Source organism: Spea bombifrons, chromosome 3 (genome assembly GCF_027358695.1).
Source record: "Spea bombifrons isolate aSpeBom1 chromosome 3, aSpeBom1.2.pri, whole genome shotgun sequence".
NCBI classification, from domain to species: Eukaryota; Metazoa; Chordata; class Amphibia; order Anura; family Pelobatidae; genus Spea; species Spea bombifrons.
The window spans coordinates 39,415,442-39,435,719 of NC_071089.1; the positions used below are offsets into that span (position 1 = coordinate 39,415,442).

Sequence of the window (20,278 nt, forward strand, 5' to 3'; positions counted from 1 at the left end):
GAGCATGACTGCGCCTTTAATAATAGTTGATAGTAAGTTGATTGTGCGGTGTTAATTATACTGCTTATTACATGCTGACTTTTGGCATGTTATCAGAGCAGGAGGGGGAGAGTCATTAGCAGTGGTCAGCGTGACTAATTCATGATACTCGCTGAGTCATACTCGAAGCCAGCCTCGTGTTCTACTAGCTATGTGTTTACACAACATTACATCATTCTTTATTCATCCCACATTTTTTGACACATTTTGTCTTGTAACTGGAAGAGCTGCTATATATAATGCATGGTTAATGTTGTAACAAAATCACACAAGTGTAACAATTTATTATGCAAAAACTTTATGAGCATTCCTTAAAAAAAAAATAAGTATATCATGTGCCAGGAATGTGTTTGGCTGTTTCAAACAGCCAAACGTCTCACAAAACCAGGGTCACTGAGGAAGCAGTGCACTACAGCTCCTACAAAGCACTGTAATATGTAGATGTTTCGGGACCCAGCAGTAGCACAGCAGGTCATACTCGCTGCTCAGAAGAAAGGCTCTGTATAGTGAAGGTAGCTAGGTGGAAAAATAATGTTTGCGCGCCAGTGTGCAGTGTGACAACGTACAGTGATAGACTGTGTGTGTCAGTTGCACCATGTTAGACTATGTGTGTGTCCATGTGCAATGTTAGGTTGTATGTGGGTGTCAGTGTGCAGTGTAAGACTGTGCATGTGTTAAGCGCACTGGTGTTAAGTGTAAAAATGTCAATATTAACTAATATACTAGACCCCTTCCAGGCCTTGAAATATTGCTATGTAAAAGAATGGGGGTAGAGGGACGCCAATCAGAGGCAAGAAAAATTAGACTGTGGGAAGGAGAGCAAATGCAAGGTAGCTACAGTGCTTTTATTAATGTCATTTTAAAGAATGAATGCCAAAGTATACACATAGTACTTTAATATGCATTCTTGTTCAGTGTGGGCAGCAGGGACAATAAACTGGCATTTTATTACACAGGCACTGACAAAAAAATGGTTATGCTAAAATCTGTAACTGCAACAATTCCCTTTTAAATCGTAATAATAATGTATATTTAACCTATTTGTGTCCCTTAAGATATACTATACTATAAACAGGCCCTACTGATGATGACCTAGGACATAATAGTACGTCCTATGGGTTTTGCACTGATGGAGACGTTTCCCTGCTGTTACACACAAGATCAGGGTTGACAGCCTGGGGTCTCCTTGATCAGCAGTAGCTTCCTGCTGACCAATATAATGTAACGGCTCAGCCCGCCAGTACAACCAGAATAGCAGAGAATGCCTGAAGTTTGGGCATTCTCTGCTGGTAGTGTCAGTACTGACACTGCAGGAGGCAATATTAAATGTAAAAAGGTTCCCAGAGGGTCTATCCATGAACACTGGCAATGCTTGCTGATCACTTCCACATGGCCCCCGTCAGACCCCCTCTAGGCACTATACACACCCCGACAAAGGTGTTGCCGTTTGTACACCTGTTATGTTGGTGTGTGTGTGGGGGGGGTATGTTTAAGTGGTTAATCCATTGGAGAATTTCAGCTTGCCTATATCGTCCCAGCTAAAAATGTATTAAATCTAATTGGAAAATAGCTGTTCTCATATGTTTAGCTGGGCAACCTAATGGTTAAGGATTCACTTTAAGATTACATTTTGCTTTGTTTCTGTTTTTTTCCCAATTATGTGTTTTTCACAAAACTTTTTTCCCAGTAAGTATCATGTTACTTTTTAATTTGCTTTTTTAATTAATTTCTAGCTGTCACCTCGAATGACGGCGTGGATGTTCATTCTTGTTCTCTTTGGGGCTTTCTGATGCAGTGATTATGACATTTTGTTGTTTTGTACATCTTCAAGAAGGTTTTTCCAAGTGTCCTTTTTTCAGTCATAATATTAATCTTCAGATGTCTAAAGAGATTTACGTAACAGCTGTTAAGTACTGAATTTTTTTCTTTTTTTTCAAGTTTTTTTGTGTAGTGTTCAAAGATATTGCTATGTCATCTTAAATGTAACCATACAGCAGTTAAATATTGTTTAAAACAAGGTTGTTAAATCTAATTTCTGTTATTACTAGAAACATCTTGTGTTCCAAAAAGTGTAGTATATTTCCCATGTTTCTCATTTTTCAAGACACTATATACAAACCTTCTCAGTAAAAGACTTGCCCTTTAGCCCCTTAGCTACACTTCTTACTATATTACCTAAAGCAAATGGCGATCGAAGCCATTAATGGAGTCTCTTTAAACTACAATGCTAATATTACAACTCTTATTCTAATTTATTTAAGCTCACATGACCTTTGGCGCACATAACTGATGGTTCTTGGGTAAAAATCCAAATCCAAAATGTCTGGTATATGCACCATAATTTGGACTCACTCAACATTTGCCTAACAATGTGTAACTCTTGCAGAGGAACTAAATGTATGGGTTTCTATCGCTCTTTTGACGTGTACAGAGAAAGGCTGATTGACAACTCTTGGTTTCCTATTGCCAAATCAAAGGGCTTGGAGGGGGTCTGTTCATAACCCCTTTCGCTAAGAATCTAGTCCTATTTCATACCACATGAGACTGGAATTGAGTGCCTTACAGTATCTTCTAAATAATAGTTCATATCTACTCCCAAATAAAGTATCTTCATTTCCAGCAGATTCCCAGAAGCAAATTAGGGTCAGAGCATCTACTATAATGTGCCCTTGGTCCATAATAAGGCCTGTGGCCAAATAGTTAGAGGTTATAAAGTGTCCCCAGCACTATAAAACCATTCCCTTAATTCTGGCCTATCTTGTATATGGTCAAATCTCCTAAATGCTGCTAATTCCAGCACAAATTGGAAAACATGTAAAAATGGTAATGTCTGTATTCATTACTGGCAAACATATAATGACCTAACCCCATTTCGGTTAGACTGTAGTTAATTGTTCTTGTGATGGATATGTAGTCACTATTATCCTAATGGCTTTTTCAGGTAGCGCAGTGGGAAGCTTAGGAATGGCTACTACTAATACACATGCCGCACAAACATTTCCTACACGACAGATCGTTCAATGCAATGTCATCTGAATGAAAGGATATCAATGTCATATGAATGAAAGAGATAATTTGTGCTTCATTTTCTAAAAGCACAGCTGCAAACATAAGTTTAGGGAACAACTGTTTTCTCATGTAATTTCTAGAAGAAAGCAGGAAACGATGACTCAATAGGCTCCTTCATTTGAATTTTAGCATAGCTCAGAATGTCATAGTGCGGATCTTCCTGAATGAGGCATTGTTTTGTGGTGTTAGAAAATAATCTGATAAAATACTGCATCATAATCTGGTTTCAAATGTATGCATATATGAGAAAATCCATTAGTTAACACATAGAATGCCAGAATACTGGGATGTGAAATACACAGTGCGTGCTTATATTTTTTGCACAATTTCACTGTATAGCTGTGAGCAATCTGTTGCCACTACATAAATAAAAGATTAATCAGAACAAAACAGGATGTAAAAACAATAGTGAATTTTCTTTTGTTAAATGTAGCTGTTTCGTACTTGCTTATTATTGAATTTCCCCAGCTTCCTACTGGCAGTATTTCAGATGCTTATAGTAGAAGTAGAACTAAAATCAAGAGCTTGAATACTACTGGAATAAGTGTATGTGTACTTATGTTTTTACCTATTAGATTCCCAATTGCCCAGGTATGGACACCTAAGCAGCTGACATGTAATATTGTCTTAAATAAAAATAAATGTTTAATTTCTGATATATAAAATGCATCTTTTTTACTTAACACACCCCCATGCTAACACCATACAGTAACACACACGTACATGTTAACAGCCTATACTAGCACACTGGCTAACACCATACACTATCACTTGCACACTCTTGCTCCATACCGTATCTCACACACATTGGAGACTTTATCACCATACGCTTACACATTCATAGGTACATATACACACATACTCTCTTCCTCTCTAATCATCAGTGCAGCTTTGTCAGCCTGCCCTCCTCCTCACCTCACAAGGAGCCCTGTTTTCAATGCAACTAGCACAGTGTGAGCTGCTACCGCTTCCACTGTGGGATCATGTAACGGGCACCTGGTAACCAGGGTGGTATGCACCTGTAGCACCTGCTTTAGCGCACGCGTGTGAAAAGCTATTTCATCAATTATCAGAAAACAAGTGTACATTAAATTCAAATCTCCCAACATTTAAAATAGCCAAGCTGGGGAAGCTTGATGTGGGCATGGCGGATCATTAAAGACAAGAGATTTTGAAACATTCACAGATTTTATTAAACACCTGCTACATTCATAAACATAAACTGCAATCATGTAAACATATACTCATAACCTGCAACTAGCCTCAGCTAATAACATCATCATTAAGTGCTTAATAAGTGAACGTCTTAGCTTACTAGGACGGGATACCCCAGGAATGCTAATTAATGTAACAACACATTCTTGGATGTTTCCTTAGAGTAGACCACGCCAACAAAATTATAGTGCAAACCCTCGGCGTAAGCTGCTCCCTGACAAACAGACATTGACATATAAGACGGGCAAAGCTCTTATTAAGTTGGTATTGTCTGTTCTTTGTGCTTTTTTATGAGTTTACAGTGCTTTTTTTGTCTTGTTTGCAGATATTGCGGTTGTAGAAATGACTGATGCCTTCAGACAGCCTTCGCTGTTCTACCATCTGGGCGTGAGGGAAAGCTTTAGCATGGCCAACAATATAATCCTCTACTGTGATACCAACACTGAATCCCTCCAGTCTTTAAAGGTAGGTCATATATAAATAGGTTTTGTTTAAAGTTATTTCAAATGAACATATTAATTATTCAAGTAAATTATTATGGGACATTTTGTTTGGTTTTCTGCTGTCATACATGACATATGAAGTATGGTTAACATATGTTTTCAATTTGTGTAAAAGTAAAATAGAATCATTAGTACATTCAATGTGTGATGAATATGGACTAGAATACCCTAAGGCTTTTCATAGTAGTTACCTGATTAAATAAAGTCCCTCTCTCCCCACCAAGTGTATGCATTTAAATAATGTTACTCCCCCAGTACTATGTTGTATAGCACTATTGGTTAAGTATTTTTTTTACATAGTCTTGTGTTGTGTGTTGTTTTCACCATAACCATGATCACTCAGTTGGATAATTTCTTAATAGTAGAGTACACTTTCTTAAAGTAACAGCCCACTTACCTCTTTAGCTTTCTTACTATCATCTAGTCCTACAAGAGCCACAGGCTCATCCAAAATCTAGTGGCCATATTGACAGTACTAAGAATCATGTGTCTGGAACATGTTGAGCAAAGAAGCAAGCACTGGCACACATTTACTGGGATCCATTCATCTGTCAAAACAACAAAGTAGAAAATACATTTTGCCCACTTCATTTATAACCTCACCATGTGAACTGCTTGGTATAAAACAGACATTGGATGAATCTGCCATCATTGACTTTGTAGCCACTTATATTTAGTTAGACACTCATAATGTCTAGTTTTAAAAATAACTGAAGCATAATTCTCTTTATTAGAAGGGACAGCCCTTCTTCAAGACTCAAATGTATCTGTTTTTGCTCCCTAAACATTAGAATGATGTGTGTTGAAAGAACTGAAAATATATTATTAAATAATATATATTTTTTTAAATCTTCTTCTTAACACCTTACACAATTACATGAATACAATGCATTATTTTATCTGCAAGCATTTTGCAGCCAATCACTTGCACAGAAGTTCACCCAGTTTCAGGGCTATGTGTGCATGTGTGTGGTGGTCTGGCTAGACCCCATGCATTTCTTGCATGAACAAGCTCTGGGGCTGCCTGTCAGTGAATATTCCACACATATGCATTGCTGAGCAAGATAAACATTAGATGGTAGTCACCTATTGTAATGCAAGGTGCTACTTGGTAGGAAAAAGATAAAGTACATATGGCATGGGTTTAATTTTATTAAAATTGAGCTGTTACAGATACAGAGACATGCTGTCCATCAAAAGGCTCTTTTTTGCCTCATTTATTTATTTATTATTTTAAATATACTGTTGAACACACTCTTGCATTATACAAAGCTGTTCTTTCAAAGTAGTAAGCAAGAACTTGTTATTTCAAGAAACGTTATAAATAAATACCATGTATATTTAAGAATATAAGAAGGAACTTATCCTTCACGAGTCTTTTATAAAAACAGATAAGTTAAAACTACATGCAAGTTTATGCTGTGTATCAATTTGTGTTAATTTTGTTTGTTTTTTTTTACCTTAGGAAATCATCTGCCAAAAGAATAATGTAAGTATTATTCATTTTTATGATTATTTGCTATGTGTGCATGTATACAACATTCATTTAAAGCTCTCTCATAAGGCCAATAGGTGGAGATACCTGTGATATTCCAGGCTATGGGTGTCAGGCATGCAGACTTTGGGCGCTTGCCAATTTCTGGCCAGCGGTATTCATGGGATGGTTGGGAAAATCAGTGGATCAGGTGTGGGCTTAAGCAGTACAGACCTCAGTAGCAGCTCCTATGTGGTCACCTCACCATACATTGTAGCAGAACAATACAATATGATGACGTATCCCCACTTTCTGCTTCAATGTATCTGGAGGTGGGTGGAAGAGTAAGGTAGGTGGACAGTCCAGTCCCTGGCTATGCCTTTAACTAGGCACCCAACAAACATGCACCTGAAATGTTGGCGTGTATAGTATGTGGGTTGTCTCTAAATGCAACAAGCTGTGTGTACCTGTCTGTGAGTTGTGTGAATCCATGTCTGTGAGTTGTCTGAGTACTGTAAGTTATGTTAGGTTTTTGAGTTCTGTGAGTGCCTGTTAGGTTGAAGAGGCATATTTCATGCATCATGGGGATGAAAAGTGACCCTGGCACTTTAAGGCCAGCAGATGCTAAATGACATATGTGCTCCGCCATGGTACACTGTTATGCTCTTGGCAGTGTGCGTCTGCTTGCAGGTATGTAGCGCTTTTGCCCAGTGACCAGATGGCCAGTCTAGGACTACATGACTTTTCCTGTAACAACTCTGTGCAGTTTGTAGGTTGCAAAGCTGAGTCAAGAAGTTCCTTAAAGGCTAGTAAATCTAACTGGTGCACCAAGGAGGAATGAGAAATATTGTTTTGTAATCTTGACACAATTAAATGTTGTTTATGGGTTTAAAGGCTTGGTTGCCATAAAAGAAACATTGAAAATATGTTCAATGCTGATTTACGGTTTTTAGCACATTTAACCACTTTACTCAAACCGGTCACTCCATACATGACCTTAAAATCAAAACACTGAGAGGTCATTTCAAAAACAACCAAGAAAGAAAGACATTTGAAGCCAAAATGATACATTTTTATGATTGTAAAAACAGAGGACTTAATGTGGATTTGAGCTTCTTAGCACACTATCAAAACTTCCTATAACCTGTGCTTTTTTTTTCTTTTTTTTTTTCTTTTCTTCTCTCTCTCCTACATGCTTACCCCTGCTCCCCCCCTTGCCTTATCTGTGCAGTATATGCCACTATTTACTATTTACGACCCTCTTAGTTTTTTGTCTGCAAATTCTCTACCTTGTTGTTTTAACCCCTGTTTTAACCCTGTATCAGAACATGTACTGGTCAGTTTTAAACTGTGTTTTTCACTTGCTTGGTCAGAAATGCTTTTGACTTGATAAAGGGAGGACTCCCGAAAGCTCGTCTATTATTTTAATACTGTTAGTCCAATAAAAAAGGTATTACAAGATTCTGCAACGTTCTGTTTTTTGCATTCGTATACACTGGACTAATACGGCTACCCCAAACTACAGTAGCACATTTAAGAAAGCAATAAAGTTACAGATCCTCATGGAGTTTCTTAACAGGCTGGAGAATGCTGCTAAACCTTGTTTTGCGAACAAAACACTTTAAAAAAAAATCTCTGTGGTCCCATGTTCCTTTAGGCAAAATGTGGCTGCTCGTCAAAAGACACTCTGTCAAGTCTTGTTTGGGGAACGAAACACTTTTGAAAGTAACAGTGGGCAAAAACTCACTGTGGTCCATCTCCTTTTAGAAAACATGAGGCTACTTGTCTAAAGGCACCGTGTTCCTAAATATAAAATACTTTCTTTAAGAGGCAGTTTTAAACGATATTGCTGTTTTAAGCAGCTGTGGGTTTGTGGTACTTAGCAGGATAGGCTGTCAATGCCACCCTTTGTTTAGATGCAAAGCACGCATGAAAGCCTCAGTTGTAAATACGTCTGCAGTGAACTTCTGTTTGCAGCAAAAGTGCAAACCTCTTTTCATGGATTAGCAAACAAGGAGCTGATGCCACAAGGGTGGTGACTGACCCTACAACCAGCCATGAACCCCATAGCAAATCTAAAGTATTGTACTTTACTGCTTATCATTGTAGTAGTGTTGTCTCCACATAACAACTTTTAAGTTCTAAGGCGCAAGCTGTTTCATGATTATTAGGTCATTGAATTTGGCTTCCAGTAAAAGAGTTATTTTTAATTATTACTAGCACTTTAAACACTATTTCTGCTTTCAGTACATATAGATAAGGAAGGAGTACCATAAAAAGGAGGCCACACTTTCCTAATGAATAGCAAAAGAGTAAATTTGCTTGAAGTATAATGCATTGGAGTCAGTACAAAATGAATTTCTATATGCATTTAAGTTTACTATAAGTAGCGTGTGCCTTAAACTCTCTCACTTTAATTTAATATACTCCATGCATACACCCTTATGTATAGGCCATGTGGTTTCTTTTCATATACTCAATGCATGTGAAACAAAAACAACAGAATGTATATAGTAAAGTTCCATTAAAACAATCAATCTATTATATAATTTATAGTCCTGAAATCGAATATCATATATAAACTATATACAGTGAAGGAAAAAAACAATTTGATCCCCTGCTGATTTTGTACGTTTGCCCGCTGACGAAGACATGCTCAGTCTATAATTTTAATGGTAGGTTTATTTGATCCAGAATAATGCATTTCAAATAAGTTATACATTGATTTGCATTTTGATCCCCTATAAATCAGCAAGATGTCTGGCTCCCAGGTGTCTTTTATACAGGTAAAGGGAGTGCTCCTAATCTCATCCTGTATAAAAGACACCTGTCCACAGAAGCAATCAATCAGATTCCAAACTCTCCACCATGGCCAAGACCAAAGAGTTGCCCAAGTCAGGAACAAGATTGGAGACCTACACAAGGCTTGAATGGGCTACAAGACATTTGGCAAGCAGCTTGGTGAGTAGGTGGCAACAGTTGGTGTGATTATTCACAAATGGAAGAAACACAAAATTACTGTCAATCTCCCTCGGACTGGGGCTCAATGCAAGATCTCACCTCGTTGCGTTTCAATGATCATTAGAATGGTGAGGAATCAGCCCAGAACGATCTCAAGGCAGCTGGGACCATAGTCACCAAGAAAACAATTGGTAACACACTACGCTGTGAAGGACTGAAATCATGCAGCGCCCGCAAGGTCCCCCTGCTCAAGAAAGCAGAAGTACAGGCCCGTCTGAAGTTTGCCAATGAACATCTGAATGATTCAGAGGAGAACTGGTGTGGTTTGATGAGACCAAAATCGAACTATTTGGCATCAACTCAACTCGCCTGAGCCTTTAGGGGCAGTGGCGACTCTAGAAACAACATAAAGGGGGGGCACACAAGATACCACAATCAAACTGGGGGGGCATTAATAATTTCCACCATTAAATCATACCACTGAAAAAACATATATATATATATTGCCGAAAGTAATGTGCTATGGAATGATACTTTTGTTATTGGAAAATACAATACTTGATCATTCAACATAGGAAGCTTGAAGCCACAATTTAGTACGACTAATCCCTGAAATAAATATTAAAGAGTAAACAACACAATACCTTAACTTTTCCGCTAAATGATTTCAGGGCCTAATATTAGACCCTGCTGCCGATATATATTAGCCCCTGCTGCCCATATATATATATATATATATATATATAAAGTCCAAAAATAATTACCGGCACTCCAGGGACTTTGCAAATGACCACACAAACAACTTCGGTTTTTAAGTCAACGTTTCAGTCTTGTTTATTACAGACTTTCATCAGGACATGTCCTGATGAAAGTCTGTAATAAACAAGACTGAAACGTTGACTTAAAAACCGAAGTTGTTTGTGTGGTCATTTGCAAAGTCCCTGGAGTGCCGGTAATTATTTTTGGACTTTATATTATTTACTGCTGCAGTTATTTGGCACCGGGCAGAAATTTGGCATTTGGAGTGCAATTGTTAATTTTGGATTTTATATATATATATATATATATATATATATATATATATATATATATATATCATTCACACTTTACTTCAGTTTTACTATTCTTACTACCCTCTTTCTCACTATGTACCCCCACTCCTTCCCTTATAACTTTCTACCCCCACTCCCTCCCTTATCACTTTCTATCCCCACTCCCTCCCTTATCTCTTTCTACCTCTTCTCCCTCCCTTATCACTTTCTACCCCTTCTCCCTCCCTTATCACTTTCTACCCCTTCTGCCTCCCTTATCACTTTCTAACCCCTCTCACTCCTCTTTCCCTACTCACTATTTACCCTCTCCCCCTTTGTAGTTCACTCACCTGCGGCCAGACAACGAGGCTTCCGTCATCCTGCTCTTCTGCTGCGCCCGCTGCTTCACTGCTGGGCGCAGGATATGACGTCATATACTGGTGCTCAGCATGAAACGCCGGCACCGCGACGGAGGTAGAGGCCTCGTGGAGGAGACTGAGGGGGGGCGAGCGGTTGCTAGGCGCCCCTCTCCTCCGCGTCAAGTCCCATTGCAGGGCTATCCTGGGCAATCCGTTGGGTGGTTCCAAATTCGGCGGGGGGCAACAGGGGGGGCAAGGAATAACCTAGGGGGGGCAGCAATTGCCCCCCTGTAGCGACGCCACTGTTTAGAGGCCACTGGTGGTGAGGGAGAAAACACCAAGCTCTTGTTGAGAAATTGTCTGGCTTGTTTCTGGTTTGTCAAAGAAGAGCGCTTTTCCTTCATGCTTTACTCTGTTTCACTAGATACAGAAGCACAAACATCACTTGTTTTTTGTAAAACTCAATTCAGATTTGCAAATATGGTCTTCCCTGTGCAGTAACTGTTGTGAAAAAATCCTGGAAAAGCAGCAACTTGTGGTCCTGAAATTGTAGCCCTTGTATTCTCATATACACCTCCAGAATCTTGAATTTGTTTATGTAGTTCATAACTTGGAAAATCACCGCTCTAGAACTATTTTGAGAGTTTTTATTTTTAGGGCCATAACAATGTACTTTTTTGATGATCAGTTTGTGTGGCAGAAGCTTTACCCCCAGCTACTTCAGGAGCCATTCCGAGACTAGCTCCAACAAGGATAAGATCCTAACTGTTTCTGGTAACCACACAAGTTTTAAGTTATGACTTCTGCTACAGTTTGCCAAATCTTGTACCGTATCAATTGTTTCTTCATGAGACTGTATTTTAGATGTCAGTGTGTTGCTCTCATCTTCTAGTCCTGAGACTCTTGATTCCAGTACGGTAATTATTCGAACTCAGGGAGGTTAGGTCCTCCGATGTTTTTTCTGCGGAAACTGTTAACTTCTTTAGCTTCCTATCCAGTAAATTAGAAATAATCTTAATCCTATCCTAAGATGTTAATGGCACTGTAGATGGCTCCTCCATGGAAAACAGACATTGACTTCTTAGGAGAGAAAGATATTTTCACAGTGTATTTGAAAGGCACACAGGATTTCTCCTCAGCCTACCCCTGTATTATATAATATTTCTCCATTTCTCCATTTGCTTGGGTGATGGGGACCTTCCACTCTGCTATAGAGAAAAGAGACATGGGGAAAAGAGAAAATAAAGAAAGCAATAGATAAAGGAGTGTCCTCTCACCCAGAAACTGGTTACTTTTGCGGAGCAATCGGTATTCAATTGCTATATATACTTCCACCAAGATCAATATATCCTGACAAGTGCACAGATTCCACAGAAGCAGTGACTCTATAAACTAATACCTTGTGACATAAAAACGTGTGCTATATTGTTGTCCAGCCTGTATCATTGTGCAGGTAAAATACAAGCCCTGGTTTCTTGTTCCTTTAATTCCTAAACTGAACTGTCACTGATCTTGTACACCGTTCAGGTAAGCTTTACCATATTATTGTCCTGCCTTCCTCCCAAACAACCTGCAGTTAATCCATACCAGTAAGGGATACTGGTGAACCAGAATACACGTCAGCACACACCCCACACACACCTGACAGGGAAGCAACTGGAGCACTGGAACAGTCTTATGTGGGCAGGGCTGTTAAAAGAGTTAGGGATGACTCGTAACCCTACTGTATCTAGGAATGATCTACCCACATCACCTGTATTGGTCAGGACAGGTAAACCGAAGTTTGAGTCCGATTACAGAAATGGGTGCTCTTGAGTAACTTCTCTCATGGTGCAAGGGATAGTACCCAAAGTTGCTGTCTTTTTGTAGAAAGGTCTGGTCTTCGACTCGGTTCCCCTGCTCCCATAGTACACCCTTGCCTCACTAAGGTATCTACCTATGTTCAACTGCATTTGCTTAGTACCGTCCAGGCAGAAAATTGTTTTCTGCATATGTTAAGGTATTATGCGGGTGCAGGGTCTTATCAGAAAGGCCCTTTACTTTCTAATTGTAAGGGTAATGTTGAACCAGCGGAAAGGCCTGTAAAATGGCCTCTGGTCCAGGAGATCTCCCACCTTCATACTCGCAAAATGGCTGTGCCACGGAAGCTCTCAGACTTTCTTATTTTAGTGTACCAGCGTAGCATCATGGATGTTGAAGATCCTCAACTGTTGGCTACTCATCCTTTACAATGTTGTTTATGCCACACACATTCCAGGGGTTTTAAAGCCCCAGTCAGAAACGAAACATAGGAGCCATTGCATTCTGTAATTAATCTCAAGGATAACTTAACAGTTTTTAGAATTATAACATGTATTTATCAAATTGACCTATATCTATACAATACTGTTTTTAATTTGTCTCATTGCTTTGAATATATTTAGTTTATTTTAAAGTATTTTAGCTCAGGAAACAGGAGATATGCAACAAAACTAGCTGATCTAATCAATTTCCTCTCCCTTAAAATAGGTTAGATATAACTTGTTCTTCATTTTTCCCTCTGACTACAGTTATATCACATATTTTCTAATCTATTTGTGCTCTTATAGGGGAGGGTGAGTATCTTTTGTTCTGTTGCAATCCAAGACACGTGGAACATTTGGAAGACAGTAATCAATCAGGGCAATTTATATTTAATTACCTAAGAAATTATTTGCAACAGAAATTATTGTGTTAAATGCCATCGCAAGAAATATACAGTGCACATACCTCCATTAAAGTAAATAACTGTAAATGCTGACTAAAAACCTACCTATACTACCCTTAACCTGCATTCTGAAGAAAACATCTGTCCTCAGTACAAACCGAGATCTCCAGGCCACTGACATTTTCGTTACAATCAAATCATCCTCACCCATGCAGTTTTGTTCCTTCTGTCTCTTCTGTCAACCTCTTAATAGACTGTAAGCTCAAAAGAGCAGGAGCATTCTTCTGGTTAAGGTGTATGTTGCAAAAGCACAGACCTCAATTGATTTTAAATCTCGTTGGGCTTGTCTAAGCGGCCCAAGATCCCCACTGGCCTTTAAAGTATGGCAGTAGGGCATCTTGGTGGGATAGATGGACAGTGCCAGAAAACTGTGATTGTCTTATTTATATCTGGTATGGTTGGAGGAATGCCCTTGTCTCCTGCACCTGGATCTTATTATTATGATTTATTATTGATTCATATAGCACCATCATATCCTGCAGCTCTTTACAACATGCAAACAGGACATAACAAGCAGTATAGCACATAACAATTGGGACTTACATAAGGTGAGGAGGGACCTGCTCACATGAATTGCTAATCTAGGATTTGTACTTTGCACCTAATTATTACAGTGATCAGACGGTTGCAGATTCCAGTGTACTTTATAAGGAAACAAAAGGTAGTATGGCTTTTCTCGCGCATTACAATGTGTAAAGATATGAGCTGTTCTGTAAACACAGATGTTGGCAGCAGCAACCATAGCTACCACGGTTCAGCCGTTATCCTCCACAGTTGTTTGTTATGTCTTCACTGAAAGATTCTAGGCATTCTTACTCAACGCAGTAGATCTGGGTTGTATTTCTCAGACGTTTTAGGAAGATCCACCCAAGACAAAAAAAAGATTCCTAGACGTACTAGTAAAATATGTGATAAAAATAGAACCAAATAATTCCACAAAGCACAATTACATTAATAATTGTATTTATAGTAACTGACAAAAGAATTCCAAGGGCTTTTGACCATTATCTCGTAATTGTCTTGGCAAGATTTTTTTAGCAAACAAAATATTTTTTGCAGTAACTAAACAGTTGAATTTGTCTGACCAATACGTGTCTAGTAAACAAATGTGGCCTTTAAGTTGCTTTTAATAACCTTAACACTTTGGTGGCAAGCATTTTTTAAAAAAGATTTTCTACAACTTTCGTTAAAACCATCCGGTAACCCATCTAAACAGAACTTGCAATTTATTTGTAATACACCAAGTTATGGCAAAGAACATGTGACCCAGTAGATCAGGTGTTACATTAAAAAGAACAGAGAAAACCCATACAAAGTAGTAGTAAAGTTGCATTATATTTCTTGTTTGTCTATGGTGTTTACCGGCAGCTGCCCTCATTCTAGTCTCTTGATTTTTTTTTAAAAAAAAAACAACCAATGTGTGCAGGAAATTCCTTTATATTCTTAATTACATATTTTTCTGGCAATTGCCCTTTTTTCATCTTTCCAGTGGTTAGGCATTTATTCTTTGAACATTTATGTTCTTCTGTTTCAGACTGTGCTTGAATTGAGATGCGACAGCTTATTATGACATAGGGTTGCTTAAGGTTAATACTTAAGGTTGTCTACTTTTAGAAAATTCTACTTTTTACTTCTTTGGTTATAGATGGATCTATCATGTAAGAAATCCTGGCTATTGGTAAATAAAACCTATAGTGCTAACTGACTATATTCTTTTTAACAGATGTATTGAGTTTTTCATGTGTAGTTAAATGTATTACTTTTATTAGAAATAGGCAATTCTAAATACTTTACGCAGGGCTTAAAACCCGTACCTGGAAAGTTTGTGTATTTGACCCAGAGTCTCCGGGTGAAGCACTGCTTTCATAGGTCTCAGTGGGAGTCTTTACTTTCTCATGGCAGGGGAATGGTAGGTAGCCATGTCCTCCTCCCCCCATGCTGCGCTTACTGCCCACCAACTTTCCCTTGATCCCTGACCAGTTACCAGATATGTTAACGTCTAGAGCCATTCCTGATGGATGAACTATTTTTATATATGTGGTCCAACTTATTTTGACATTGTCCAGGACAATTGTAAAGCTTTTCCTCTTGACAAAACTTTAATTACACTACTATTCTAAGCAGATAGCAGACATGTCATATTTTCTTTGAAGGTGTAACCAAATAAAAACAGTATAGAAAACGTGAAGATGTTACATCAGTTTAACAACCCATCAGTACCTGCTTTTGTGTCACATGAAAGAAGCAACATTTTACTTGATTTCATTAATTATTTCTGGAAGGGTTTGGGTAATCAACTGTGCTAGGAATGATGCTTCCTATGTTCCTATGTAAGTGAGACAGCACTATAATTACAGCCTTTTGCATTCTAACCTTTGAAATATAATCTATAATGCTATTTTAATTGGAAATGTATTTTTATGTTCCTACAGATGTGCACTGCTAACTACACGTTTGTACCTTATATGATTACTCCACACAATAAGGTTTTCTCCTGTGAGAGTACTTTCATGAAAGGACTGACAGAATTAATGCAGCCTAATTTTGAGTTGCTCCTGGGACCTATCTGCTTGCCCCTAACAGATCGCTTTGTTCAGATCCTAAAGATGGCACAGGCCACTTCATGGTAAGGACTACACTTTTCTCTGTTCACTTGTTACTAAGGGTGTAAGATGTACTAGTGTATTATTTTCAGGGTGCTTTGTTTCATAATACAGGATTTGGTGGTATATGCCAAATGGCCAGTCAATTAGAAATATGCCAAAATGCTCCAGGAGGTTGCTCCTGAAGCACATGATAATTTGGAACTTAATGTTATTTTTATATATATATGTGACAGTGTGAACCCCAGGGAGATGATTAGCATGGCATCTGAGTACAGCTGCTATGCAGATTATACATATGGGTCCCTGGGGTGGAGCAATTGGAGAGCAGGGTGGGCCAATGCTCCATTCCCCCATTCTGTGGAATTTTGTGACAAACCCTATAGCATGAGGGCCATACATGTCACTTTTAGGGGTCCTAAGCACAGTCCTCTATGGCAATCAGTCAGGAACAGCAGCTTTAAACAAAACAGCGCTTTATTTTAACCACTTAAACCCCAAAAACCAAATCATAAAAAGAAAACCTAGCTCCCAGTTGGAGCCCTCTCTAACTTAACTATGCTGGTCTAAACTGACCAGCCTAACCACCCACTACCTCAACCTCCCAACCAGACCCAGCTACGCCAGGCTCTGGAAAACCTCCCCCAGAAAGCACACAAAATGTCCAGGCAGGTATTGCCTCACTTGGCTCAGGGATGGTCTTCTTCAGGACCTCTCCTTGCCCTGGGAGCACAGGGAACTTCCTCTTCCCCCAACAGTCTCTCTGAGTATCAGGCTCCAGGGGTTTTTAATGTCCAGCACCTGTGCCTGATGCCGGCCCCATAGGAATCCCGGACCGGATCCTGTGGACCTCTTGCCTCCTGGAAAACCTGGCATGGAATTTCCACAGAATGGGGGAATGGAGCATTGGCCCACCCTGCTCTCCAATTGCTCCACCCCAGGGACCCATATGTATAATCTGCATAGCAGCTGTACTCAGATGCCATGCTAATCATCTCCTTGGGGTTCACACTGTCACAGTATCCTAAAACTGTAAGCAATGTGTGGCCTGCTACCAGTTATTCATGCCTTCTAAATGTTATTACTAAGTCACTTATTGACTTAAATGTAGTACTTACAGTATATACCCCATAAAATTCAATTTGGTTGAATATAATACAACCTATCTACACTCAGGTCAACGCAGCATAAATAATATACACGTCAAAGAAAACCAAAACAAACTTGTAGAGGATCCTGTTGAAAAACAGAATAATTTCCTATTAGTGATTACAAATTGAAACATATTGATACCAGAATATAAGATACAAGTGTAAGAGTATGAAAGCCTAGTAGCATTTCAGTGGTGCCGTGGATATGCTGTGAAAACAAGGCTTTGTCCCCAGTCATTATAAAAGTGCAGCCATTCCTCCAGCTTTACATTATGTTGTATGTTAATTTCCATAACTCTTTAGTTTTTTTAAGTGTTACTGTTTATATATGTTGCTTTTTTATTTACAGCCAATACTTCCGAGAGGCAATTCTCAATGATATCAGAAGAGCCCGCAATCAGTACACAGGCCAGGAGCTAGCAGCTGAATTGACCAGGATCCGACAGCGTGTTGACAACATTGAAGTGTTATCCCCTGACATCATTATAAATCTTCTCTTGTCATATAGGGATATTCAGGTGTGGTAGCCTTAATGTTATCTTTTATAATCTTTTATATAAACTAAGCCTATATATTCTGAAGGTCCCTTCTCACAGGATTTTAGTTAATGTGTGAATCATTTTTACTCACCATAACTGATTTATACTTTCCATAAATGTAATAGGCACAAAAATATAATGATTACAATTCTACAGGGATCCAGCATAGACGGCAGAGAGTAATCATGGTTCAGGGGAATCTTTGTACTCATGGTCAACTCTCCTATAGATGCTATATGATATACAGCATCTCCTATAGATGCTGTATATCATATGATACTATGTTATCTGTTACCCCTCTGTGCTGTGTATATATAGAGACAGGACAATAAATTTGCTTTATCTCAGGGAGACCCAAACCCAAAAGTTTTGTTCGCACTTTCTTTAGTGCTTATGACTAAAATGACATCAACAAATGTTTAGTGATTTGAGGCTTCCCTTTTGCTGTGGTTTCTCATTTTCAAGTGTTATGGCTTTATACTAAAATGTTAGATAGTTGACAATCATATTCAAATCAGAGTTTAAAACTTAACACCTCTAGTTCTGTGTGTGTGTGTTATGATGTTTACATAGGCTGCATTAGCCACACTGACCTAGAACATGTAGAATCCATGGCTTAGGTGACAAATCTAATGGAAAACCTAATTTCCTCTGCCACACATTAGCATATTTACTTGTTTAACAATTCCATTTATTCTTTTTCTTCTTTATTTATGCTTTATCTGAAAAAGGATTATGATTCCATTGTGAAACTCGTAGAGACGTTAGAAAAACTGCCAACCTTTGATTTGTCTACACTTCACCACGTCAATTTCCATTACGCATTTGCTTTAAACAGGTAAGTGTGTGTAGTGATTAGTATGAGACTTATTTTCATTTAAATGTATTGGTAATTACTGAATAAAATAGTGTAATAGTATGAGCATATTGCATCATTTACTGCTTGAACATTTTATATTCCAGGGGTATGTTAATCTCATCCCTGCCTGGAACAAGCAATCCTAATTAAAGAGTCTATATGATAATCATACTAGTAATCATCATTTTATACTGTAATATGTAATATGAGCAATAACTATATTAATCATCGACATGCATTACATTACACTGAGATAGAAAATTTGTTTTCTGGATTTATCGAGCTAATTTGTGTTTAATGTACTAAATAAAGCCTAGATTGTTTTACTGCTATGTATTGTGCAAAACTTAACAACATACCTGTAATTTTATTAGCATTGTGTATAATTTCCTTAGCCAGGTAAGCAGACGCTAAAAAATAAAACTAACATAATAGAATCAAGAACAAGCAACAGTTTGTAAAATAATGGCAAGAGGGCTCTGTATATTGAGTTTGATTGTTGAACTTATTTACTTTCAAAGATGTATTTGCGTTGGACAGTGGCCTAGGTCTGACCCAGGGCAGCATCCCAGTCCACACCAGGACTTATCTCCATGGATGCATCCTCTCTGCTGTGCACTGGGATATGACAACATTACCTGACGCTCCACCTCAGAAGGATGTGGGGTGGTAGCTTCAACATACTATGATGCTATGGTGCCTGTGCATAGACCTCCATAATGTAAATAGTCGCAGATCGACACATTGGCAGTGACACACCAGGATGATCTGCCCCTGTTTTTGGCAGAGGGGTTGCTACAACCCATACCGTCTGCCGTACACCTAGACCTAGTTGACCTAGGACAGAGTGCACAGTTGTTTGCTTTGTGTTTTATTTATTAAAATACTAAGGTCTAACTCTATGTCTGCTGTAGGAGGAAGCTTCCTGGAGACAGGGAGAAAGCGCTAGAGATAATGCATCCTATGGTGCAGAATGAAGATCAGGTGGCTTCAGACTTCTATTGCCTTGTGGGAAGGATCTATGAAGATACGTTTCTGGATTCTAATTTCACAGACATAGGGAGCAGGGACAATGGTATTTTATGGTAAGGAGCATTTGTTTATCTTCCCATTGTTAATATGCTGTGTTTTTATAACAAATAAAAAGAAAAGGGGTTCCACAATTGCCTGTGGCTTACAAACTGCAGAAAATGCCAGATCAGTTATACAGAGTAAACATATTAATAATAAAAATACACATTTCACTAAATGGTTCGAGGACGTGGTTATACACTTTTAACATATGGTCTGTGTAATTTTTAGGATTTATTGCCAAATAGATTGCTGACAAGGCCACTTTGAAAGTAGCAGATCAGGCTAGAATACTAGTAAAGTTGCTGCAAAAGTTGAAGCTGTAGTATGTGTGCCAAATTCTAATTTCGCAAACATTTGCCTTCACTGTTTATGACATTGTGTCATCATGACATTTGCGGTAACCTACGTTTGGACAAGCTTTGATGGTTTTTTATTATTAATTGGTACATGTAAAGGATTTTTTTTTTATATAAGAGTGAATACAGCTGGAACCTGTTGGTTTAGTGCATTGCTTTATTGTACAACATATTCTTTGAGATGATCACACATCTTACACATCTAATTAATGTTTATGTGACTTACCTAATTTTTTTAGACATACACGGGAGTAACATTGAAACCTGTGTGTTTGTACAGTTGTTATTCAAAACATCAA

General features: G+C 38.5%; 1 protein-coding gene across 1 annotated transcript in view; it reads left to right on the forward strand.

Moving 5' to 3' along the window:
- The window catches only part of MAP3K5 (mitogen-activated protein kinase kinase kinase 5), an 81,758-nt gene that overhangs the window by 13,070 nt on the left and 48,410 nt on the right, over positions 1-20,278 (forward strand). Inside the window, exons 2-7 of the mRNA XM_053458990.1 lie at positions 4,649-4,788; positions 6,292-6,315; positions 15,830-16,023; positions 17,501-17,669; positions 18,422-18,528; positions 19,464-19,634. Coding sequence (XP_053314965.1) covers positions 4,649-4,788; positions 6,292-6,315; positions 15,830-16,023; positions 17,501-17,669; positions 18,422-18,528; positions 19,464-19,634 — 805 coding nt within the window. The remainder of the gene's footprint in view (positions 1-4,648; positions 4,789-6,291; positions 6,316-15,829; positions 16,024-17,500; positions 17,670-18,421; positions 18,529-19,463; positions 19,635-20,278) is intronic.